This window comes from Salmo salar, chromosome ssa15, assembly GCF_905237065.1.
Source record: "Salmo salar chromosome ssa15, Ssal_v3.1, whole genome shotgun sequence".
Taxonomy (NCBI): domain Eukaryota; kingdom Metazoa; phylum Chordata; class Actinopteri; order Salmoniformes; family Salmonidae; genus Salmo; species Salmo salar.
Genome location: NC_059456.1, coordinates 71,646,284 through 71,662,722, shown reverse-complemented (window position 1 = coordinate 71,662,722; position 16,439 = coordinate 71,646,284). Strand labels below are relative to the sequence as shown.

The 16,439-nt window shown below is 43.8% G+C and overlaps 1 protein-coding gene across 2 annotated transcripts in view; it reads left to right on the top strand.

The window, feature by feature from the left end:
* tafa5l (TAFA chemokine like family member 5, like) overlaps positions 1-16,439 on the top strand; it is a 40,947-nt gene that overhangs the window by 7,811 nt on the left and 16,697 nt on the right. For both annotated transcript variants that reach the window (XM_014146138.2, XM_014146137.2), the window contains exons 2-3: positions 2,554-2,703; positions 7,725-7,852. In XM_014146138.2, the coding sequence (XP_014001613.1) occupies positions 2,554-2,703; positions 7,725-7,852 (278 nt within the window). The remainder of the gene's footprint in view (positions 1-2,553; positions 2,704-7,724; positions 7,853-16,439) is intronic.

The following is a 16,439-nucleotide window of genomic DNA, read 5'->3' as shown; positions in this document are numbered from 1 at the left end:
GCAGAGTCAAAATAACACTGCTCACTATACATTTGCTTTGCGGTTTGTGTGTGCATACTTTTGTGTCTGTGTGTGTGTGTGTGTACTCTCCATGCATGTGTGTGTATGTGTGTATTCATGCATCTCTGTATGTCAGCGTGTGGGTTTGTGTGGATCCATGCATTTCTTTTTCTCTCTCTCTGTGTGTGTGTGTGTGTGTGTGTGTGAGAGAGAGAGAGTCAGTGAAGGTCATTTGTGCCAGCGCCTGTACATATGTAGGATCTTAATTTGAGCCGGTTTTCTACTGCAGGAAAATAATCCTGCAGCAACATGAAATGTAAATTATTATGTGAATTATCATTTTGTGTAGGGGTTGATACATTTTTTTAGGGAGAATCAAGGCTGACATTTTAAAGTGGGAATTAAAAACTATAGAAGCCTTTAAAAAAATGATCAACAAAAGTGTAATCAAATTAAGATCCTACAAATGTAGGTGTCATGTGTGATGGAAACCAGAGCGTGCCCCCCCCCCGCCATACCTCACTCTGTGCCCCCACAGTATGTGCATTTCATCATCTGAAATAGAGACGAGGCCATGCGCCTTCACATCACCAAGTGACAGAAACCCCCTGTCATTTGAATGAACTGCTGCTCGGCGTGATGGAATGGGCTGCAGTGGCTTAGGGCACATTAAGAAGCCTGTAATGCTCTGTACTGTCTCCCTCTCTCCATCTCTCCCTTTCTCTCTCTCCCTCCTCTCCCTCCGTATCCTCTAGGCTTATTGCACATGGTCCCATTTATGTGGTAGCTGTAGTAACATGGGGACCCTGTGTGTGTCCAGCATATTAGGACAGAACAATTAGTGCTTTTTCAGGTCGGTTTGATTATTTTATTACTTCACTTTAATAAAAATATTTGTTTTATTTGATTACTTTATTGTTTCATTCCAAGTTATCATCTCATCTCTATAGAGCTGCTGCCCTATGCTGACTGACAAAATCGCTATTTTTGTAGTTCTTCAAAGTAAATATGGTATACTTTTATGACTGCAGAATGCCAACTATCAATCACTTAGATCATGTATTTTCAGGTAGCGATCCCTCGCAAAGCAACTGCTTTCTATCCCTCTTGATAGCACGTTCTCTCTTCTCTCTGTCTCCATGTCTGCTCCACACAGACTGGACAAGTAGGCGCGCGCACAATGGATTATGGCCATTGTAGTTATTTACCACGTTTTCTGCGCTAAGCTATGTAGAATTTTGGCCATGATTTATCTCTACAAAAACTGCGCATCCAGCTCACAGAAGAAAGAAAAAAACTGCATGGAATTAAAATAATTGAACTGACGTCAGTCAATTAGTTGTTTAAAAACCTAAAAATAACCGAAATGTTGGTTAATCGCTCAGCACTAATATCTGATGGCACAGGGACGGGGATGTGCTGGATGTGGGGGGGGGGGGTGTGTGTGTGTGTGTGTGTGTGTGTGTGTGTGTGTGTGTGTGTGTGTGTGTGTGTGTGTGTGTGTGTGTGTGTGTGTGTGTGTGTGTGTGTGTGTGTGTATTTTTGTGAATGCGTGCCTGTGTGTCAGTGTGTGAAATTAAATTACATATAGCCTGTGCGAATCCTCACTTGAATCTGATTGTGTTGTAATGCTCCTATCTAAATTCAGTGGTTGACTGGTAGAGATAAGTGTGGAGCGCGTTATGAGGGATGGAAGTGGAAGGCTACTGCTTTAAGTGGCCATGGGAGTGAATGGATTGGGAGAAAGGACCTTAAGGGGACCACCTGGGTCCTCATCAGTCTTCATCACCAGACTGATAATAACTATAGTACTACCAGGTAGAAGCAGAATACACTGCAAGAGATGACTTACTCTCTGGGCTTTGTGGATGTTCCTCCCAAACCTAAACAACAGCAGTTCAAAACGGACTATAATTGTAGAAGGCCATGCAGGGATCTTTCCTAGTATGTACCATCATTTACTTTAACAAGGCAGCTTGATGTTCAAACTCTTCTGCTACATTTGCATTGTTCACTAATCGTTTTATCGGACGTTCAGCAGCGAAGGCTGCACAGGAGAGTCTGTCTGACTCAGCTGTGTGTGAGGTTATTGACCAGATACCAACAGTGTTGTTCCTGTTGGAATTGCATTGTGGGGATGAGGTGAAATATAGTGCCTCAAGCCAGGAAGTAGAGCTAAAAGTTCACCTTCATGGAGCAACCTTGTTCATCTTAGTATTTATTTTCTGGGAAAGATGTAAAGAACCACCTATGATCTAAAGTTGATTGAGTTGGCCTGGGATTCCAGATGAGCAGGGGACTATTCCATTGATTCCAATGCGCCAGGCAAGCTCAACCAAGTGCAGCTGAAGTATTGGAATGAAAGCAAATACTATCTGAATCCAGGTCTGGATGAGAGCCTCTGCTGAGTGATTGTAATGTAATGTAGACCACGCCTGAAACGGCTCCTTATTCCCTAGATAGTGCAGACTGGTCAAAAGTAGTGCACTACACAATAGGGTGCCATTTGAGATGCAGAAAATGTAATGGACTCTCCCCTTGTTGTCTCTGCAGGCCAGTTGGCGGTGGGCACGTGTGAGATCGTGACGCTCAACAGAGACAGCAGCGTGCCCAGGCGCACCATCGACCGTCAGACTGCCCGCTGTGCCTGCAGGAGAGGCCAGATCGCGGGCACCACACGAGCCAGGCCTGCCTGCGTCGACGGTGAGTGTGAATAAAGGTAGTTAAATTAAGCTGTGTCTAGGGTGGCAAAATTCAGGTAACATCCATAGATTTTCCAATAATCCGGATTGGAGGAGTCTAGGAATTCCTGCTTATTCCCTCCTAATTGTAGGAATCTTCCAGTTGGTACTTCTGGAGATGTGGGAATTTTTGCAACCCTAACAGTAATCTCTCTATGATCATCTTCATGTAACATAGAGGTCAACCACACGACTCCTCCCCTGTCCTCAATCTGCGCTGCTCAACAGTACATAAACAACAGGCCATATCTGGCATACCGTGTGCCTATCTGGTACCACACTGTCTTTGTAATACTGTCTCTTCAGACAGCTCCACATAACGCTCCAGCAACGCTGCTTAACTAAAAGAGAACTATGATTACAGCAGCAGGAAATTGATTATTACTGGCTGCCCATCGCAGCTCTCGCTGACGTTAATAGCCAGTCCATTAAATGCAGACCTGTAGCACACTGGCTGCCACTATGGAGAACGGGAACGCTTTCTGTTGTCACATCTCTTAATGGAATTACAGCACAGAGATGTAGTGAAGACTAGTTGATTTGTGTCGAGGCGGGGTTGGGGAACTTTGCCTGTAAATGTTTTTTCGGGATGTGGTTGGGATAGTGTTGGAAATGTAGACGATTTGGAGATGATATCTGATGGTTATTCGGGGTCAGGTCGGCAGACGAATTTGTGTCAGTTTCTTTTTCTATATATTTCTACGACACACTCTCTCTCTCTATTTCTTCTATACAATCCAGACCGGTCTCTCTCTCCTGCCCCCTCCCTCCCTCCCCACTCTCTCTCTTCCCTCTCTCCTCTCTCTCTCTCTCTCTCTCTCTCAGTGGTCCTGGCTGGCAGGGTCTGCTAGGGGACAGATGGCCACATGAGCTCTTAGGCAGGAACAGTTGCAGGAGAGAGCTGGCCCATAGGACCTTCAGAAGCTGATAACCCTGGGCCAGCATCCAGCCTGTCTGGGGGGTGGGGGGGCCGTGAAAACGGAGAGAATGACTGGAAGGCCACCCAGGTGTCAGTCACAGCTCTTCACTCTGTAGTGCCCTATGGGCTGTGTTCTGTACGGCACAGCGTTCTGAAACGTTTTGCAACTGAAAAAGAAAATGAATGTTTACTATTTAGACGAGTTCAGGTAGCGCCTACCCGTATCACTGTGTTTCAGAAAGTTTTCTCCCTTATTGGACACAACCCAGCTGTTTCAGTCTCTTTCAGCCAGGCTGTGCTTTAGTGCTCTGTTGGTCTCTCTGCACAAATCGGCCAACTTTGCAAACTCAGCTTAATTTCTTTAGCCCCTCAGCAATTGGGTTTAGCTGTTACATGATATACTCACAACTATGTTTACGAATGACTGATCAATCTATGCTTTGTTACGGCTGATGGCGCTGACGATCCAATTCGCAGAGGGAAATTGCAGTGTCAGGGGCAGGATAGCTAGACTTTTGCAGCTGTTGAAGGAATCACGGAGGAATTGAAAGGGAATTTGAAATGTTTTTCTCCTTAAAGCTTTTTTGACCCGTTCCCATTCATAACATGATATTGGAAAACAGTTGGTGTTCAGGCAGCCAGAGATCCTTTTTTGCTGTGTGTGTGTGTGTGTGTGTGTGTGTGTGTGTGTGTGTGTGTGTGTGTGTGTGTGTGTGTGTGTGTGTGTGTGTGTGTGTGTGTGTGTGTGCCTACATGCATGCGTCTGTGCACGTGCATACTTAGTCCCATGGAAAGACAGACCTATACAGGGCAGTGATAGCTGACTCGAAGGAACAACATGATACAAGCAATTATTGAAAACATCAACAAGGGGTTATCCTTTAGCGCCACAATCAGGAGGGACACAAACTCCTTTACTCCCATTGTGGATATTTGCCACTGCAGCCCCTCTGTCTCTCACTCTCTTTCAATTCGCCCCCCACCACCGTAAACCCTGAGGGACCAGAAAGGGACGACAGCTCATGCCAGGTCCTGAGAGGACTGATAACCTTTGAGAGAGCTTGAACACACACACACACACACACACACACACACACACACACACACACACACACACACACACACACACACACACACACACACACTGTGAGGAACAATCAGTGTTGATCAGCGTCAACAAAGCCTAATGCTAATTCAATGTCGTCCGGACAGATTATATAGAGAACACAAGAGAGTGGCCGTCATTATGGTGACACCATCTAGTGTCTAGACAGATGACTTTCAAAGAATCTAATCAAGAGCCACTGATTGTGAAGAAGCTATTTCTCTCTCTCTCGCTCCCTTGCTCTCGCTCCCTCTCTCTCTCCCTCTCTCGCTTTCTCTCTATCTCGCTCCCTCTCTCGCTCCCTCCCTTCCCTCTCGCTCACTCTCAATTAAAATCAATTCAATTTAAGGGCTTTATTGGCATTTGTTAACATTGCCAAAGCAAGTGAAGTAGATAATAAACAAAAGTGAAACAAACAATAAAAAAAGAACAGTAAATATTACACTCACAAAAGTTCCCAAAGAATAAAGACATTTCAAATGTCATATTATGTGCAAAGAGTTAAAGTACAAAAGCAAAAATAAATCTCTCTCTCAATTCAATTCAATAAACTTAATTGACATGGCAAGTTAAATGACTTAATTGTCTAAGTACAAATATAACAACGACCTAGTAGTAGTGGCTTTGTTATTACCGTTAAGAGCAACTACAACAGCAATAGTAATGAGAATAATAATAAGTACAATGAATTGTAGTTGGCTTTTATAGATACAAATTCTTTGCAATGAATGATAATTTTGGGAAATAAATATTATCTTGCGTTTTGAGTATCTGTCACAGTGTAAAGGGAAATGCAGCTCTGTCTCTACCTCTCCCCGGGAGCAGAGTGAGCACAAAGTGGCCAGCCAGGTTTGCTTGTGACGACCGGTCTCTATGGCCAGGCTGTGCTCACTGAGTCTGTACATAGTCAGTGTTTTCCTCAGTTTTCTATCAATCACAGTGGTCACCGTGTGCTGTCTGTTTAGAGCCAAATAGGGTTGAAGTTTATTTAGATTTTTTTGTGGTGTCTTTCCAATCAGCATCTTCTCTTGTTTCATCTCTTGACATTGTAGGGCTGTGTGATGAAATGTTTTGTGGTCGCTTGTTTTTAGATGGATGTCAAATTGTATGGCTATTTTTTTTTATTTGAAAAGGGAAGGGAGTATTTGCCCAATTCTGCTCTTACATATGTTATTTTGATTTTGTTGGGATAAACATCAATTTGTTGTTTGTCCCATTTGGTAAATTCATTATTGGAATATTTTGAGCCAGATCCTAATTGGAATTTCAATTTTAATGAGACTCGAAATTGAGCTCAGGTGATCCTGTTTCCATTGATCATCCTTGAGATATTTCTAGAACTTGATTGGAGTCCACCTGTGGTAAATATAATTGATTGGACATGATTTGGAAAGGCACACACCTGTCTATATAAGGTCCCACAGTTGACACTGCACGTCAGAGCAAAAACCAAGCCATGAGGTAGAAGAAATTATCCATAGAGCTCCGAGACAGGATTATGTCGAGGCACAGATCTGGGGAAGGGTACCAAAACATTTATGCAGCATTTAAGATCCCCAAGAAAACAGTGACCTCCATCATTCTTAAATGGAAGAAGTTTAGAACCACCAAGACTCTTCCCAGAGCTGGCTGCCTGGCCAAACTGAGCAATCAGGGGAGAAGGGCCTTGTTCAGGGAGGAACCAAGAACCCGATGGTCACTCTGACAGAGCTCTAGAGTTTCTCTGTGGAGATGAGAGACCCTTCCAGAAGGACAACCATTTCTGCAGCATTCCACCAATCAGACGGAAGCCACTCCTCAGTAAAGGCACATGACAGCTCACTTGGAGTTTGCCAAAAGGCACCTAAAAACTCTCAGACCATAAGAAACAAGATTCTCTGGTCTGATGAAACCAAGATTGAACTCTTTGGCCTGAATACCAAGCATCATATCTGGAGGAAACCTGGCACAATCCCTATGGTGAAGCATGGTGGTGGCAGCATAACGCTGTGGGGTTGTTTTTCAGCGGCAGGGACTGGGAGACTAGTAAGGATCGAGGGAAAGATGAACTGCGCAAAGTACAGAGAGATCCTTGATGAAAACCTGCTCCAGAGCGCTCAGGACCTCAGACTGGGGCTAAGGTTCACCTTCCAACAGGACAACGACCCTAAGCACACAGCCAAGACAACGCAGGAGTGGCTTGGGGACAAGTCTCTGAATGTCCTTGAGTGGCCCAGTCAGAGCCCTGACTTGAACCCGATCGAACATCTCTGGAGAGACCTGAAAATAGCTATGCAGCGATGCTCCCCATCCAACCTGACAGAGCTTGAGAGGATCTGCAGAGAAGAATGGAACAAACTCCCCAAATACAGGCTTGCCAACCTTGTAGTGTCATACCCAAGAAGACTCAAGGCTCAAATTGCTGCCAAAGGTGTTTCAACAAAGTACTGAGTAAAGGGTCTGAATACTTATGTAGATATGATATTTCAACTTTTTTGTTTGTTATAAATTTGCCAAAAAATGTAAACTGTTTTTGCTTTTCATTATGAGGTATTGTGTGTAGATTGATGAGGAAAATGTAATACATTTTAGAATAAGGCTGTAACTTAACAAAATGTGGAAAACGTCAAGGGCTCTGAAAATCTTCCGAATGCACTATATCTATCTGTCACTCTCTTTCTCTCATTGAAGACCATGTTGGTATGGCTTGTCATTGGTTGTTGAAACATAGTCAGTGACAAAGCACTAGCATCTACCGATTAGCATAGTGAGCTAATATACAGTGAACTCTATATCTGTATAGCATGTTTGACAGTGTCACTACCCATCAAGCCATTTGTGTTCAAATGCACTTGAAATAAAGTGTGACTTTAAAAGGTTGATGACATTAGCTAATTTAACCTAGTTTCTAACTCTCTTTCGCTCCCCCTTCTCTCTCTCTCTCTCTCTCTCTCTCTCTCTCTCCTCCTTATCCCCTCAGCGCGTATCGTGAGGGGCAGACAGTGGTGTGAGATGGCACCCTGCTTGGAGGGGGAGGTGTGTGGTCTCCTCTTCAACCGCTCTGGCTGGACCTGTACCAAAGGCAGTGGCCGTATCAAGACAGTCACGGTAATATGTAGCCTCACAGAGTCATGTATGGAGTCATATTGAAACAAACAACTGCTATTAGCTTTGGAACAGGGATGGAGAGAGGGGGCATTTATAAGCTTGTTAAATTGTGCTGTCAACATCCTTTGTAAATGTCTTTGATTCACAAGTATGATACACCAAGTGAGAGAGTTTGTGTGTGTGCCTGCCTGCCTGCCTGCCTGCCTGCCTGCCTGCCTGCCTGCCTGCCTGCTTGCATGCCTGTGTACATGGAGAGATCCAGTGCTGTCCTCATTTTCAGGTACGTAGGGTGAAAGGTCATCCAGTGACTGCATCATGTCCACTAGGTTTCAGTGTGTGTATTATAGTCTGTCTGGGAGGTGCAGGCAACTACTGCACATTTCACTCTCATCACTACATCATCTGGGTTTGACAGTTTACTGTTTGTCATTGGCTGAAAATGCAGATTATACATACAGTATGTTTTGTCCATTAGCTGTTGAAGGACCCGATTTGTAAATGTAATAATATTGTGTATTGATGATGAGGCCTTGGATGAAGAGCAGAGCCACTGACTGACACACCACAATACGGAGGAAGAATGCTCAAGATGGATGCAAATGAGAAATACACGTAACGAGGGCTGAACAGACTAGGATGGAGAGGGAGAGAGGGACGAGAGAGCTAGGCAGAGAGCAGGAGTGACACAGGCTACAGTTGGGCGTGCAGCCAAGCAAAGTGTGTATGTGGGCGTGTCGGCTGTCACATACACTCCCCCCTGCACCTGCACCCCATTCTAAATGTAGCCATTGGACAAGTTATTATTGGACACGCTCTTTGTGTGTATTGTAGAATATTTAAGGACACTAATTAGAATTATGCTAACTATACATAATTTATTTGATACTTTTTTATGATTACTGTAAGTAGTGTTATTTCATATAAGGGAGAATATAAGAATAGATGCTGTAGGAAATGTATTTTGGGATGTCGTAAGGGCTAGAGGAAGTTGCAGTCATGCATTTTGGATGAAATTGCTAGCTCTCTACAAACGAAACAGCACACACAGGATGACCCAATGGGTCACAGAGACTTGCATCACATTTAGCACATTTTTGTTCTTCTGCCAACCGTTCCCTCTCCCTCATGTTGTTAGCCAGCACTAAATGCTTGTCGACTCTCAGGACCCATTTCCCGGAACCTGGACTAATAAGCACTCTCAATGAAGATTCTCCATTGAGCTTGTTTTTTTGTAAAGCAGTAGACTTCATGCGGGTCCAGGAAACTAGCCATATTTTGGCAAGCCTATGCATTAAAAAGTGTTGCTGTTGAATCTTTGACTTTGATTAATCTGACCAACTAAAATACGTAAGACCATTTCGTAAAACATGGTTTAATGTTGGTGACTACGTAAACCAGCATGCCTCGTTTCTTAATGCCCAAAGTTGCTTTGATATCCCCTGCTCAAAATTGGAGCAGACCGACTTCAGATGAGCTCAAAGGCAAAAGCCCCTGGATTTCCCTTTGGATTTCATACAGGCTGTTGTTGATACTCTAGTACATTGATTGTAATGTATTGATTTCCTCTCCAGTTGTATAAGGAGTAACTAATCATTATCTGTAAATATATGCTTGAATCAGCACACGGAGAGGAATTGTGTGTGGAAAGAGAAATAGAAGTGGAAGTATGGATAGATGGAAGTAAATGTAGAAAGAAAGATTACTACGAGTGAAAGATGACTGTTGAAATCATTTCAATATGATTCCGCTATTGTTCCCTCTTCTCATTGACATTACAATGGCCTTTTAAGTGTTGGCTCCATTTTAAGAGACAGTGCTGTGGATTTCATGACTTCATCCACAGTAACTGATGTGTCCCTGGGCACAGCCCTCTGTAAGGATAAATAAAGTGACTTCTCTGGTGCTGCCACACTCTATAAATTCATACATTTGTTCCTTTTCTTTTCTCCTCGGCGTATGTTTACCCCTCTCTTGTTCCTGTCAGAGACCCTCTCTGAACACACTCTTTTCCCTTGTCACTTAAAGCACTTTCAGTCCGTTTCCCATTTCAACTTCTGTCATTGCCTACTCTTTGAACTGTCATTTTTGTTTTAATCAGCTCCGTTTTCCTCTGCTGACTGTCTGTTGTAAAAGTAGTAGACCTGTGGTGTATTGTGTTCTGTTGAGGCGTAACATCTAGGTAGAATGTCGATGGATTCTCTCGAAAATGGGGTTTGTTCATTTCTATCTGCAATGATCTGGATTGTGTTGAGTAGGAAAGGATTGCTCACCTCGAACAAATCCCTGTCATTCGCATGAAGAAGAGACGCCGATACAGGGGACGCAATAATTTAGCGGCGAGTGGGTAACCCGCCTCTACCATCCGTCTTATTGGCCAACGTGCAATCATTGGAGAAAAAATTGGATGCGCTCCGTTCAAGACTATCCTACAAACAGGACATTAAACTGTAATATCTTATGTTTCACCGAGTCGTGGCTGAACGACAACATGAATATATATATATATATATACTGCTCAAAAAAATAAAGGGAAGACACTTAAACAACACAATGTAACTCCAAGTCAATCACACTTCTGTGAAATCAAACTGTCCAATTAGGAAGCAACACTGATTGACAATAGATTTCACATGCTGTTGTGCAATTGGAATAGACAACAGGTGGAAATTATAGGCAATTAGCAAGACACCCCCAATAAAGGAGTGGTTCTGCAGGTGGGGACCACAGACCACTTCTCAGTTCCTATGCTTCCTGGCTGATGTTTTGGTCACTTTTGAATGCTGGCGGTGCTTTCACTCTAGTGGTAGCATGAGACAGAGTCTACAACCCACACAAGTGGCTCAGGTAGTGCAGCTCATCCAGGATGGCACATCAATGCGAGCTGTGGCAAGAAGGTTTGCTGTGTCTGTCAGCGTAGTGTCCAGAGCATGGAGGCGCTACCCGGAGACTGGCCAGTACATCAGGAGACGTGGAGGAGGCCGTAGGAGGGCAACAACCCAGCAGCAGGACCGCTACCTCCGCCTTTGTGCAAGGAGGAGCAGGAGGAGCACTGCCAGAGCCCTGCAAAATGACCTCCAGCAGGCCACAAATGTGCATGTGTCTGCTCAAACGGTCAGAAACAGACTCCATGAGGGTGGTATGAGGGCCCGACATCCACAGGTGGGGGTTGTGCTTACAGCCCAACACCGTGCAGGACGTTTGGCATTTGCCAGTGAACACCAAGATTGGCAAATTCGCCACTGGCGCCCTGTGCTCTTCACAGATGAAAGCAGGTTCACACTGAGCACGTGACAGACGTGACAGAGTCTGGAGACGCCGTGGAGAACGTTCTGCTGCCTGCAACATCCTCCAGCATGACCGGTTTGGCGGTGGGTCAGTCATGGTGTGGGGTGGCATTTCTTTGGGGGGCCGCAGAGCCCTCCATGTGCTCGCCAGAGGTAGCCTGACTGCCATTAGGTACCGAGATGAGATCCTCAGACCCCTTGTGAGACCATATGCTGGTGCGGTTGGCCCTGGGTTCCTCCTAATGCAAGACAATGCTAGACCTCATGTGGCTGGAGTGTGTCAGCAGTTCCTGCAAGCGTAAGGCATTGATGCTATGGACTGGCCCGCCCGTTCCCCAGACCTGAATCCAATTGAGCACATCTGGGACATCATGTCTTGCTCCATCCACCAACGCCACGTTGCACCACAGACTGTCCAGGAGTTGATGGATGCTTTAGTCCAGGTCTGGGAGGAGATCCCTCAGGAGACCATCCGCCACCTCATCAGGAGCATGCCCAGGCGTTGTAGGGAGGTCATACAGGCACGTGGAGGCCACACACACTACTGAGCCTCATTTTGACTTGTTTTAAGGACATTACATCAAAGTTGGATCTGCCTGTAGTGTGGTTTTCCACTTTAATTTTGAGTGTGACTCCAAATCCAGACCTCCATGGGTTGATAAATTGGATTTCCATTGATTATTTTTGTGTGATTTTGTTGTCAGCACATTCAACTATGTAAAGAAAAAAGTATTTAATAAGATTATTTATTTCATTCAGATCTAGGATGTGTTGTTTAAGTGTTCCCTTTATTTTTTTTAGTAGTATATATATATATATATATATATATAATATATAATATATAATATAGTTGGCTGGGTTTACCGTGCATCAGCAAGACAGAACAGTTACCTCCGGTAAGACAAAGGGGTGGCGATCTGTGTATCTTTGTCAATAACAGCTGGTGAGCGAAATCTAATATTAACCCTTTCACACGTACCATCACACGGGGTGTGATCGTTCTACAGTGGTCCCTGGAGCGTACGATCACACCCCGTGTGATTAGAACACTCATTTAGAACGCTCATTTAGAACCGCCAGTTTCAAATGACGCAACAATCAGTATTTGAGCTGGCCACACTTTTTTCAGAAAATATTTACATAAATACAGTCCTTACAAAGTTATGTCCAGAATGTGAGCAGTTTGTTTTTGGATGCAATGTTCAGATATTCACAGAAGTATCTATAGCATAACACAATCATCCTAACCGGAAAAATGTAGGCTACATTTGTCCTAGCGCTGAGGAAAGATTGACGCAACACTAGAGGTCATATAACTCTTGGCTGACATAAACTACACTATGAATTAGCTAATAGCAATTACTATGTATAATTAATCATATCACGGGTGAGCTCACCGTTGATCAAAATAATTGAGTAAAACACTTTCTAGAAATCGAAAGTAATCCGACGATTAGTTTCAGCGCGCAGCCATGCTTTTTTACCTCACAGAAACCAAAAATAATAAGAGAAGACAAGATTAGTTTGTTCTGTTTATAGTATGCATGTTGAAGGGGTGTGTCGTCTACCATCGTTCACATCCCACATTCACTTCCTGAAGTTCTCAAAAAATTAGTGAAGCCTTACTCACCTCATTTTGTTATAGCATCTTTGGTCCGACAGACGATCAAGTGAAACCCAGAATGCATTGTATGTCAACAAACATGGCTCCATACACATAGCTGGAATTAGCTTAGCTCATCATAATCAGTACAACCTTCAAAACATTATTTTACACACACACTATGTGCCCATTACAATTTATGCAAAAATCGGAATGCATGATTTATCACCGGTAATTGAAAAACGTGAATAAAATAGTAAATATATCAATAATACCACACAAAACATTTTCTGATAGTGATTTATTGATTCAAATGGCGGTGCAGGCAGTTAATCACGGTAACCTCTCACTCCCACTCTGAGCCATTCAGTGTTGTTGTTTATGTAACAATCACATTCTGGAATGGAGAGAACGTTCTAACATCACGTGCATAAAAAAACTCACGCTGGGGCGACCGTTAGAGATATTTGTAACTCACGCATGATTAACCTCTATGGGCTAGGTGGGACGCAGGCGTCCCCCCCGTGGTGCACTCCATCAACAGCAGGTGCATTTCAAGAGCGGCAAATTTGAATCCAAATAAATGTCAAAATTCAAATTTTTCAAACATACAACTATTTTACACCCTTTGAAAGATAAACATCTCCTTAATCTAACCACGTTTTACGATTTCAAAAAGGTTTTACGGCGAAAGCATAAATTTAGAGTATGTTAGGACAGTACATTTACAAGAGTTGTGTGTAATGTTTTGTCAATTCAAAGACAGGGTCACCAAAACCATAAAACCAGCTAAAATGATGCACTAACCTTTTACAATCTCCATCAGATGACACTCCTAGGACATTATGTTAGACAATGCATGCATTTTTAGTTCTATCAAGTTCATATTTATATCCAAAAACAGCGTTTTACTATGGCATTGATGTTGAGGAAATCGTTTCCCTCCAATAACCGGCAGTCAAGTCAGCATCACAAATTAAATAATTAAAATTAGAAAACATTGGTAAAATATTATATTGTCATTTAAAGAATTATAGATTTACATCTCTTGAACGCAATCAACTTGCCAGATTTAAAAATAACCTTACTGGGAAATCACACTTTGCAATAATCTGAGCACTGCGCCCAGAAAAATACGCGTTGCGATACAGACTAGTCGTCATGTTGGGGAGATCTAAAATCGGAAATACTATGTAAATAATCCATTACCTTTGATTCTCTTCATCAGATGTCACTTCCAGGTATCACAGGTCCATAACGAATGTAGTTTTGTTCAAAAAAGCTCATCATTTATGTCCAAAAATCTCCGTCTTGTTAGCACATGATCTAAGCCCGCCGGACTTCACTTCATGAACGAGGGGAAAAAAATATATTTACGTTCGTTCAAACATGTCAAACGTTGTATAGCATAAATCATTAGGGCCTTTTTTAACCAGAACATGAATAATATTCAAGGTGGACGAATGCATACTCTTTTATAACGTATTGGAACGAGGGTACCCAACATGAACTCGCGCGCCAGGTGTCTAATGGGCCATCATCGTTCCATGGCTCTTGTTCGGTCAGATCTCCCTCCAGAAGACTCAAAACACTTTGTAAAGGCTGGTGACATCTAGTGGAAGCAATAGGAAGTGCCAAAATATTCCTCAGCCCCTGTGTTTTTCAATGGCATAGGTTTAAAGGTAATACAACACATCAGGTATCCACTTCCTGTCAGAAAATGTCTCAGGGTTTTGCCTGCCAAATGAGTTCTGTTATACTCACAGACACCATTCAAACAGTTTTAGAAACTTTTTAGAGTGTTTTCTATCCATATATAATAAGTATATGCATATTCTAGTTACTGGGTAGGATTAGTAACCAGATTAAATCGGGTACATTTTTTTTATCCAGCCGTGCAAATACTGCCCCCTAGCCCTAACAGGTTAAGGAAGTCTTGATGTTACGCTCGCCTGAGGTAGAGTATCTCACGATAAGCTGTAGACCACACTATTTACCAAGAGAATTTTCATCTATATTTTTCTTAGCCGTCTATTGACCACCACAAACCGATGCTGGCATTAAGACCGCACTCAAAGAGCTGTATAAGGCCATAAGCAAACAAGAAAATGCTCATCCAGAGGCGGCACTCCTAGTGGCCAGGAACTTTAATGCAGGGAAACTTAAATCCCTTTTACCTAATTTCTACCAGCATGTCACATGTGCAACCAGAGGGAAAAAAAACTCTAGACCATCTTTACTTCTACTAAACCGGATCCGACGCTCGTCGGTTGTGGCAGGGCCTGCAAACTATTACAGACTACAAAGGGAAGCCCAGCCGTGAGCTGACCAGTGACACGAGCCTTCCAGACAAGCTAAATTACTTATGCATGCTTTGAGGAAAGCAACACTGAAGCATGCATGAGAGTGCCAGCTATTCCGGACGACTGTTTGATCACGCTCTCCATAGCCGATGTGAGTAAAACCTTTTATCAGGTCAACATTCACAAGGTTGCAGGGCCAGACGGATTACCAGGATGTGTACTCAGAGCATGCGCTGACCAACTGGCAAGTGTCTTCACTGACATTTTCAAACTCCCTGACTGAGTGTGTAATACCTACATGTTTCAAACAGACCACCGTAGTCCCTGTGCCCAAGAAGACCAAGGTAACCTGCCTAAATGACTACCGACCCGTAGCACTCATGTCTGTAGCCATGAAGTGCTTTGAAAGGCTGGTCTTGGCTCACATCAACACCATCATCCCAGAAACCCTAGACCCACACCAATTCGCATACCGCCCCAACAGATCAATAGATGACACAATCTCTATTGCACTCCACACTGCCCTTTCCCACCTGGATAAAAGGAACACCTATGTGAGAATGCTATTCATTGACTAAAGCTCAGCGTTCAACACCATAGTGCCCTCAAAGCTCATCAATAAGCTAAGGACCCTGGGACTAAACACCTCCTTCTGCAACTGGATCCTGGACTTCTTGAAGGGCCGCCCCCAGGTGGTAAGGGTAGGCAACAACACATCTGTCACGCTGATTCTCAACATGGGGGCCCCTCAGGGGTGTGTGCTTAGTCCCCTCCTGTACTCCCTGTTAACCCATGACTGCGTGGCCAAGCACGACTCCAACACCATCATTAAGTTTGCTGACGACACAACGATGAGACAGCCTATAGGGAGGAGGTCAGAGACCTGGCAGTGTGGTGCCAGGAGAATAATCTCTCCCTCAACGTGATCAAGACAAAGGAGATGTGGCATGGGTCCTCAGATCCTCAAAAGGTTTTACAGCTGCACCATCGAGAGCATCCTGACTGGTTGCATCACCGCCTGGTATGATAACTGCTCGGCCTCCGACCACCAGGCGCTACAGAGAGTAGGGCGTTCGGCCAAGTACATCACTGGGGCCAAGCTTCCTGCCAACCAGGACCTCTATACCAGGCGGTGTCAGAGGAAGGCAAAGACCCCAGCCACCATAGTCATAGACTGTTCTCTCTGCTACCGCATGGCAAGCGGTACCAGAGCGTCAAGTCAAGGACCAAAAAACAGCTAATCAATTGACTACCCAGACTATTTGCATTGACCCCCCCTTACACTGCTGCTACTCGCTGTTTATTATTGATGCATAGTCACTTTACCCCTATCTACATGTACATATTACCTCAATTAACTTGAATAACCTGTACCACCGCACATTGACTCGGTACCG